The 10,588-nt window shown below is 30.5% G+C and overlaps 1 protein-coding gene and 1 non-coding gene across 2 annotated transcripts; both read left to right on the forward strand.

The window, feature by feature from the left end:
* The first annotated feature begins 867 nt into the window (after window positions 1-867).
* On the forward strand, window positions 868-940 carry TRNAE-CUC (transfer RNA glutamic acid (anticodon CUC)). The gene has a single exon. It is a non-coding gene; the product is annotated as a tRNA-Glu (tRNA).
* Window positions 941-3,444: 2,504 nt separating this feature from the next.
* On the forward strand, window positions 3,445-5,869 carry LOC132638828 (early nodulin-like protein 14). The gene is made up of 2 exons (XM_060355587.1): window positions 3,445-3,734; window positions 4,602-5,869. The coding sequence occupies exons 1-2, from the start codon at window positions 3,533-3,535 to the stop codon at window positions 4,976-4,978; spliced, it is 579 nt and encodes a 192-aa protein (XP_060211570.1). The 5' UTR covers window positions 3,445-3,532; the 3' UTR covers window positions 4,979-5,869.
* The last annotated feature ends 4,719 nt before the right edge of the window (window positions 5,870-10,588 follow it).

Genomic DNA, 10,588 nt, shown 5'->3' on the forward strand with positions numbered 1-10,588 from the left:
ACTTACGTCGAGAAGTCCTTGGACCTGAGACTTTTGATTATGAGTGAAAGTGTACTTGTTATTCTACTGCATCTTTTGGTGGTGAATCTTAGGGGGCAAACTGCCTACATCTCTACTAGTGTACTTCCTATCTTTCGTACTAGTGTACATTATCCAAGCTTATTGTAATTGGATGATTGGACTGAATTTGAACCCTTTTAATTCTTTTTTTTTTTCTCTTGCTATCCATTAATTCAAATCCATTAACATTCATTTTTTTCACGTCCCAAAAAATACTACTCCACCTCAATTCAAATCCATTTTTTTGTGTGTGTATTGATGTGGCAGGTAATTAAATGTTATTGGAAGGGGTAAAAAGTCCAAACTCCATTCATATACATGGTGAATGTTGACCAATACTATCATTTTGAAAACCTAATCGTTGATTATGTTATCTCTCAATGGAGTTTTCAAATTATTCACGTCGTTATTAGCTTTTTCAAAATTAATTTTAATTTTTCTTTTTTGGGTAATAACTATCACGTATTTATATGCACGAGCCTGACTTAAATTTGTGTGGTGTATGTCACATTTACTAATCTCTATCGAGATCTATCACACTACAACTCTTGATTATTAGAAAACTCATAGCAACACGTAAAATATAATTGACTAACAAATAGCACTGAGCATTAATGAAAAATAAATTTGTTCTAGTATAGTTGGTTAGGATACTCCATACTAGAAGGTTTTTCTTTCTCAGAATTCAAACTCAAGACCTCTGATTAAGGATTCGAGGGATCATATCTATCGCACTACAACCTTTGATTATGAGAAAATTGAAATAGAATAGGTCTAGATAGGACTGAGCGCCAATACATACCAGGTTCCGTTGTACTCTAGTTGGTTAGGATACTCGGCTCTCACCCGAGAGACCCGGGTTCAAGTCCCGGCAACGGAATATGTTTTTTTTTGGATTTTGTTTCTTTCTTTTTTCTTTTTATTTCTCTACCGGATCAGTAAAAATAAGGAAGTATATATGTATCGATTTTTGTTTTTTATTTTATTTTATAAACATGGTTTATAAGCTGTGTAAAAGCAAGCAGCTGTCAATGAAATATGCACTAATTACTATTGTTATTTATGAGTTAAGATTTAAACGTAAGGATTCACAATAAAAAGTTTAATGTAAATATGTAATAGTGTCTCAACGACTGAAGTGAAGGATGTGGTGCAGCGGATGGGGTTGTTCCTCCCTTAATCAAAGGTCTCGGGTTCGAGTTCTGCGTATGAAAAAATTCTTGGTAGAGAGCGCTTCCTTCCGAATGGGGCCCTATGCGGCGCGAATCCAGATATAGTCGAGTTCCAATGCGGGTATTGGACATCGGGTGAAAAACAAAAAAAAAATGTAATTAATAAAGTCCATAATTGTTAAAGCTCCCATAAGAGTTAGATTAAACAATAGTACTCTCATACTTTTTCTTCGACGTCAAGATGTCTCATGATATATTATACAAGCTTGACCTTCTACATGTTTAATACTTGTAATTGTAAAGATTTATAGCAAGAAAAAAAATCTATCGACTTCAAAAAGCACAAGGGTTTAAGTTCAGAGGCGAATCCAGGATTTTAAGAGGATGGTTCACCATTTTAAATAAAACTAGTCTTAAGTGTACGTGTGTTGCACGTGTGCATCGCGTGAATCAATAAATAATTTATATAATTAGAATACTTTCACTAAAATAAATGCAATTGTCTAAAGATGAAAATGAATATTATTACGTGGACATAATAGTTGAATTCAATATTTACTAAACATGTAAACAATGTGAATTTAGTTAAATTAATTATATATTATTTGTAACTATAGGTATTTTAGGATATGAGAGACAAATATATTATGTGAGTAAATATATTATGTTGTTGTATCTCACATAATATATTTTTTATATCGACGTTCTTAGCATATGCTACACTCTCTTATCAAATGATAATTTTTTGTGGGATTATATTTTTCGATGACATTAAATAAAACACGTTGTCAAACAATAGCTAACGTGGACAATATTTGCCGCAATATATTTTTCACATGTACAACTATGTCACACTTTGAAGGGGAATATCAATGTCAATTATAAGAATTTGGTCATGACATAGTAGCCAAAATCGGCAAAAAGGATCATACACCAAGAATATCGTCTACAAAATTTTACCTCAAATCACAAGCAAGTTTATCTCCGCAATCATCGACTCTATCAGGATTTCATGTTTAAAATGTGGAGTACGGACTTATTTATGTTCATCTCCTTTCTAATCTAAATTATTTTGATTTTAAAATTTTAGAAAATTAACAAAAGTAACACTAATTGGTTAAAGAACTTTAAATCTGAAGTGATTTTAATTGCTGAATATTTCTAAACCTAATGTTTCTCCTTTATTGCCTACGGCAGTTTTGTTAAAAGGGTCTTACTAAAGTGAGTTTTAAACCTAAACGAAATAAGACATACCATAAGTAATATTAATTGGTGTAAAAAAACGAACGTGAATCCTAACTTAAATAAATAGAAGTTGTATTCAATATAGAAATGATAACTATGCAAGTTTTTTTTTTCCAAGAAAACAAATAGCACTTTTTTCATACTTATCCCCTCCTTAAAAAATATAAGCAAAACTATTAGATTACAAATGTACGGTACAATTTTAATTGATTTCAAACTCTCAAATATTTAGAACTTCAACATAGTTGATTTTAAATATTAGAAAAATAATTAAATAACTATTTTGTCTATTTTCCACATTAAGGGATTAAACCTAGCGCTTAACCAGTGCTCCACTCACTCTAGTTTGACTATGTGTTCCTTTGATTAATATTAGATATATTTTAAGAATTATATACATAATATACCGAGTTTAGTCGGGTGACCATGTGTTCATGTGACTCATTTTTTATGCCTAAATTCGCCCTGTTTAAGTCCCTTGCGATTTACTCTACCGCTCGAGCTTCTCATGTAAATACCGATAACAATAAAATTTATAGTAATAGAAAAATATGTTTGTATTCTAAGTATTCTTGATAATGCTAGAATCAAAACTTATACTTTTATTTACAGAAATATTTTTAATAATGTTCTCCTAATTCCGCGCATAGCAAAAATTTAGTGCACCGGGTTGTCCTTTAATGTTGTAATGTAGTTATAATACAGCCAAGTTAGGATTTTTTGTACTTCATGCTCAGACTCATGAAATGAAACGGCTCATTATGCTAATTATTATGGAAAATAAATGTCAAATAAAATCCACTTAAATATCATAATTCAAATTTTCCAAACCTCCCTTTTGGCTTATCATGATCCCCACGTGTCAACTTTTCACAGCCTCAATCACTCCGAACCTAGACTCCTCAACAAAACCAAAAGCTTGTACTATATTATAGCGATAAAATTGCCAAAACCCAAAACCCTACGATTATCTAATCAACTTATATATATATATTTCCTTCTTTGCTAATCATTACTTATAATTTTCTCTTAAAAGAATCTGCATTTTCTTGAAAATGAGAAAAAGAGTTGTTGCCATGAAAATTTGTGATTATTCTTTATTGGCTTGTCTAGTGATTACTTTATTCATAAGTTGTTTTGGTGAAGCAAGAGAGTTTGATGTTGATGGAAAAGCAAATTCTTGGAAGATACCTTCTTCACCTGATGAATTTAATAAGTGGGCTGAGAAAACTCGTTTTCAGATTGGAGATTATATAGGTAATTATTGTTTGTCGCTAAACTGCCGTAGCTAACTTGATGTTTTTATAATTTTATGGATTTTTGTTGTTTAGCGACAAAAGTAGTTTGTCAAATGTCACTAACTCCTATTTTTTTTTAGTGATGTTATCGCAGTTATTTTCTTAAAATTTAATGTTGGGAGATCCCTTGTTCTCCAAAATTAGTATAAAACTTGCATTGCATGCATATATATGTTCATGCTAGTAAGTTGGTGGTTTATTTTCTTTGTGTTTTGGTCTCTCTTTTTTTTTTTTTTTTCAATAGTTCTATTACGATTATTTTTTTCTTGTTGTTTGATACATGCTGCTGTAATATTTTAGAGCTTCGATTCATGAGTTGTGATCTTGCTTTTATAAAAATATAGTTTAACTTGTGATAGCAGAAATGTTACTCGCATATGTAACTGAAATCATTTTCTTTGAGTAATGGGCCTATCTTTTTAACGTAGACCATCTACGCATACCCAAATATTACTGACTGGTTTCACGGCTCGAATCTATGACTTGTAGCTCACACAAAGATAATTTACTCTTTGCTCCAAGTCCTATTTTATTAGATAAATTCAAAATATTTCTCTTTACCCTTCTAATTATGGGAAACTTATGTAAATGCATCCTTTGGCCAACTAGTTTACCAACATGGTCGAAGTATACGCTACCTATACACTTCGGCGGTATATATTGTGTGTAAGCATGTATATTATATGTATATGTATGTATAGTATACGTAGTATAAAGTATGCATTACCTATGCACTATGTACATATTTTGTAAACTAGATGAATGAATGGTATTTGGCCATAATTTTTCCTCTAATTATCTTGTTGTTTTCCTCATATTTTTACAGTTTTGACATATGATCCAAACTCAGACTCAGTACTACAAGTGAATGAAGAGGACTACAACAATTGCAACAAGGCCCAACCCATAAAATCATATCAAGATGGTGAAACCAAGATTTTGCTTGACAATTCAGGCCCATTTTTCTTCATTAGTGGAGCAAATGGCCATTGTGAAAATGGCCAAAAACTTGAAGTTAAAGTTTTGTCACCTCAACATAGTTTACCAAAGGATCATTCTCCGGCGTCGGCTCCGGTGGATTCTCTGGTGGAATTCCTCCCTCCGGCACCGGCTACCGCAAGTGGATGTGATGGCATGAAGTTTGGGATCATTGGAGGGTTCATTGTTATGTTTGCAACTTTTGTTGTTCTTGCATTAGTTTAGTCTTAGTTTTAAATTTTAGTTTTTTTTTTTTTTAAACATGACTTGTTTTTGAAAATTATGTTGGTAGTTCTTTATTATTAGTAGTATTTCTTTTGTGGTTTTTGGTTATCTTTGGCATATTATTGGAGACATTACCTTTTTGTGCAATCCTGTTTCTTATTTCCAACATTTTAACGCTGATAATGAAAAATATATTTAAACAATTAGATTACTGATAAGTTAATTATAAGTAAATCTTTATGCTATGTATTGACGTGTAACCTAGTAAAAACGGTAGGTAGAATTCTTGCACAAGTTAGAATCCTAAAACAAGAAAAACTTGAGTATGTCTTGTCTCCAGAGGTTTCATTATATTGTTATGTTGGCAAGTTTTGTTGTTGCATAGGTTAATTAATTAGTCTTAGTTTTACATTTTAGGGTTTTTTTAATGACTCATTTCTGCAAATTCTTTGCTTACTATCAGTAGTATTTCTTTTGTGGTTTTGTTTGTTGTTGCCATATTATTGGAGACATTAGGTTTTTGTTCAATCTTATCATAATATTGGAGACTAGCATTACTTTGTTGTTTTTTTTTTTTTTTTTTTTTTTTTTTTGTCATCTTTGGCATATTGGAGACGTTATCAGTCTTGTTGTCAAGTTTTACTTGTAATTAATGTAATTACAAATAAATCACTATGAAAAACATTAAGTGGGTGAAATCCTTTTACCGGGGAAAGAATCCTAAAACAAAGAAAGACTTTAACTCTTACTACGAGGTAAAGATAATTAAACATAAAGATAACATCAAACAAACGATAATGATAAAGATGTGATCTAATTTAATAATGATAAAGATGTGATCTAATTTAATAATGATAAAGATGAGATTTACTTTAAACTGTAACAACTTAATCTAATTAGCTAAATACTTTTGGCTGTGTTTAGCATTGTAGACACTATAATCTTTTATATTTAACTATAGTTGATCACTTGTATAATTTTAATTTTTACAGCATCAAATTAAGAATGAATACTGATAATGTAAAAAATATCAATTAAATTGTGAGTGTGTATTTATTATGAGTTAAATAGTTAAATCCTTATATTTTTGTACTATATTGCTCCTTTTTTTTCTTTTTTTTTCAATAAACAAATGTTGGGGGAGGTAAAAAGTTTTTTTTTTTTCCTCTTTCTTATCCTTAGCGCGTGGATTTAATATGTTGCATTCCCCGTACCGTAGTGTAAAATTGAGTGAAAAGTACTTTCAAGTTGAAGAATCGCAAGAAATCTATGAAAATGGATAAACCAGATAGGACTCGACCAAATATATTCATATTGCTCTAACTAGTCTACTGCCACTCCATCACAAAAAGGAGAGAATAGAAAAAGAAAATCAATAATACTTTTTTTTTTCTCATCCGGTTCGGTATTTGCATTGGAGCCTGACTAAATCAGGATTGTGCATTGTAGGGACCATTTTGGGGGCAGCGTTCCCAACACCATTCTCCAGATTCAAACCCGAGAACTCTCGTTAAGGGTGAAGAGACTTAACCATCCCATCACAACCTATGTTGGTGAAAATAAACAAAACAAAAACACTTTTCATTAAGTAGATCAAATTTTCTCGTATTTGTACACATCCATCATCTCTTATCTAAGTCTAAACCTTAACTTAGGCATATCCCGTAATCAACTAAGTACAATATACTAAACAACTAGCTAGCTAGATGCACTAATATGCAACTTTGAGCACAAGTTGCTTAATACTTCATGTCACGAAGTTCATGAAAAACAAAAAATAAAGCTTAATTACATCATCAACTACTAATCTAGTCTTGTACTGATATCGATGAGCAACGTATATAAAATAGAATAAATTCAACACTCTTAATCATGCAATAAGATAGTAGTACAACTCTACCCTGATTAGTATCCTTTGTTAATCAATCTGGATGTCCATCCCCCCCCCCCCCACCCCAAATAATTATATGCAAAATGTGCTCTAATAAACTGTTTAAATAACTTGCACCAATCACCATGCAAGAAAACAAAGAATTAGCCACATTGTTCATATTTTGAGGAAACTCCTTATCGTAAAACTCAATTTGACCAATAATGTTAAAAGCCTTAGCAAATCCCATAAGTATTAGTTGCAGAGCTAACCACATAATTGTAACAGGTGCAATTCCATCAAGACTATTGTACATTATAGCCAAATTCCTTCTCACTTTCTCAATTAGCTCGGCTACAATTAACCATGGACAAAATTAGAAAAAACATGTCAATTCCAATTCTTTGTAACAATGTGATCCCACCTTTGATTTTCGTAATTTTCCTGATGGATGTCTCAATGAGATTGACATAGATGATAGTCATATTCCTACGATGATCATTTATATAACAGAGAGAGAATCGGCTGGAATTTAATAGGGCCGAGGTGACGGTTCATTTTTAAAGCTTGTAACATTGTAAATGTGTTCTGTTGTGCCATAGTTGTGAGACAAATAATCCCAAATGTCTAAACTGAAATTATTTTTAGAAGGCATTTTACTTCTTCAATTTGTTGGATATTGCATAGTCTCCAGTTCTTTGAACAAGCACCGTCAGTGTCAACTTCATCCTCCATCACTATAGTTACTTTGTTCAAGTACTTGAGTTAAAATAATAAAAAGAGAGAACTTAGAACATCTAACTTGGAAAATTATTTGTTTGAGATAGTATGCTAACTTAATATAGACCGAATTTAAGTATGCTAACTTAATATAGACCGAATTTAAGTTATACGTAGTAGAAAATGTAATTTAATCAACTATAGCAGATTACTCACCTTAGTACTATTAACATTTAATTTTGAGTTCGCTTTTGATAGTCTTTTAATTGCATTTATAATATTATTTTCACTAGAGCTAGTAGAGTATTATTTTTCCTATTGCACTTATAACTAGCTTCTACGTGCATTACACGTGTATCTCGTGCGCCGCGTGCACATCTCATGCCGCACTTGCATTCCATGTCAATTAGTAAAAATATTTTAAAATTACATATGTATTATTATTATTATTAAACATGTATGTGAGGTATACATCTAAAATTAAAGGATATTAATGCAAGTTCAAAATGACGAGGGATGATCCTATTTCAGCATATCAGTAGACGCATAAAAGAAAATTTTGGTATAAATTTATTGAAAATCTCACTAATTACACAATCATTTTATAAGTTCCAGGCTAATTAGACATCTTCTGGACTTGAAAATCGGATTTGAAGTGCTTCCAAATTCCTTTTCTTCAGTCCGTCGAGTGATGGACCTTGTCATCTCAAGACTGAAAATGATAGATTCCTTTAATTTTAATTTGTTCATTTATTGTGTCATTCATTATCTTCAGACAATCTTTTTTTTCCGTCACGTCCATTTCTTCTTTATGTTTTATATAGTCGAAGGTATAAGCCAATCAAAGTTCATCACCATTTTATTCGCTTCCAATCGATGACCGGCTATTATACAAGTGTTAACCTAAGTTCCAGCAGGGCTCGACTCGGCTCCCAAAGCGTAGGTGAGTGTCTGATACTTATATTGGACCCAATTAAATTCGAATTCGTAAAAATTATTCATTAAAGATAAAACACTCCCTAACAAAAACGATTCCATACCCGACGAGGCTTGAATGAGTAAAACTAACTTCCTATATTATATTAAAGAAAAGAATTAAGTGACCACTTTTTCTAGTCAACCCATGTGACTAAGTCTCTGCTCACAGACGACGATGTAAGGAGAAAGTGATTGGTCAATGTGAGAATGAAATTGTTGCTAACATTTAATCATTCAAAAACAAATTATAAGATGAGAAAAATTTATACGAAAAAGGCAAAGAATATTAAAAATGCGTATAACTTTTAATCATTAAAAACATTTATAAGATTCGAAATGTTTATACCAAAAGAAAAAAAAAATATGTGGTAGCACGGTTTGAGCTGGATAAATTAATTTTCGAAATTTTGTGAAATCAATTTTCAATTAAGTTTTGAAATCTCATTGATAAAAATAATATAAGTGTGCATGTCTAAGTAGTATGAAGATATTTGTAATATTCAATTTACCCAAAATTTATACTAATAATTGAATACTCTCTTCACTTCATATTTACTCCCTACTGTCCATGTTCCTTATCATGTTTCCATTTACACGCTCTCTAAATAATATTTAATTAAAAAAATCATTTTATTAAATATCTTTATTTATTATTTGATCTAAATTTATATTATTATTTTTCAGCATTTTAATCTCTCTTCACATTTATTAAAGTAAAAATAAAGGTGAAAAAATTATCACTAATTCTATCTTAATTTTCTAAAATAAAAAATATTTTTGAATCAATTATTTTTAGTAATCATGACAACTAAAATGGAGAAAGTTATATAAGAGAAATATTTGATTAGGCACAATTTTTTATTTTTTTTAAAAAAAGTTTAAGAGCAAAGTATTCTTGGAATTTGTAGCGTTAATATGCTATTCCCTTTATTCCCTTTTAATCTTTTTTTCCCCTAAATTTTGTATCAATTAAATATTTTGTCACATAAATTGCGACAAAAAAAGTACTCCTATGACATTTCGTGGCAACAAGAACATACTTTCTCCGTCCATTTTTACTTGTTTAGTTTAAAAAATTAAAAGATAATTTATCATTTCATACCTATTTTATTCTTATTAGATTGAAAACTTCAAGAAACTATCGGTGACTGCAAAACTTTTAAAATATATTTGATTTATAATAACTAGGGGTGATATAGTAAAATTTTCATTTCAATTATTACTTCTTACAGGTGTGTCAAGTCAAATACGAACAAGTAAAAAAGAGATTGAAATAGTATTATTAAGAGCAAAATCAAAAGTTAATTTTAATAAAATAAACATAAAACTATGTTATTGAAAGAACAAAAAAGTGAAAAGTGAAAAAAAAAAAAAAAACTTAGGAAAAAGTGGGGTCTTTTTTGGTTGGGGGGTGGGGTAGGTGGGAAGCTGCATTTCTTGTCTGAACTTGGTGCCTGGTGGTCTATTTTATTACATTAACCTATGCTCTTCTGTTCCTCACTTTTGACTTCTCATTTTAGTGCTTTACATTTCATATTTATATCTTCACAATTATTTTTTTGACTTTATCTTTGCTTTCACACAGCCCCCCCCCACCCCACCCCCCACCCCCTTAACTTTTTTCTTCCATTTTTCTCTGTTCTTTTGCACCTTAGTTGATGGATTAACCTTAAAGAATTCAACTGTAAGTACTTTTTCTTGATCTAGTCTTCTTATGTGTATCTTTAATTTGTAAAGAAACTCAATAAATTAGCTAAATAATTAAGTTTTCTGTTTCTTTTTTTTTTTTTTGGACTTAAATGAGTCTTGATTAGTTTGTTTGTTATGCTATTTTCTGTTTTTGTTGTCTGAAATTGCTTATATACAAATTTACAGCTGAGGGGGTCAATAAAAAGTCAATTTTTATTGGTTAAAATGGGGTTTGTGCCTTCTATATATCTTCACTTTGTAAAGAAATTTATTGAATTAGCAATATAATTAAGTTTTTTTATTTTTTTATTTGGAGTCTTGATTAGTTTGCAACTGAAGTTATCAATAAAGAG

Source organism: Lycium barbarum, chromosome 4 (assembly GCF_019175385.1).
Source record: "Lycium barbarum isolate Lr01 chromosome 4, ASM1917538v2, whole genome shotgun sequence".
NCBI classification, from domain to species: Eukaryota; Viridiplantae; Streptophyta; class Magnoliopsida; order Solanales; family Solanaceae; genus Lycium; species Lycium barbarum.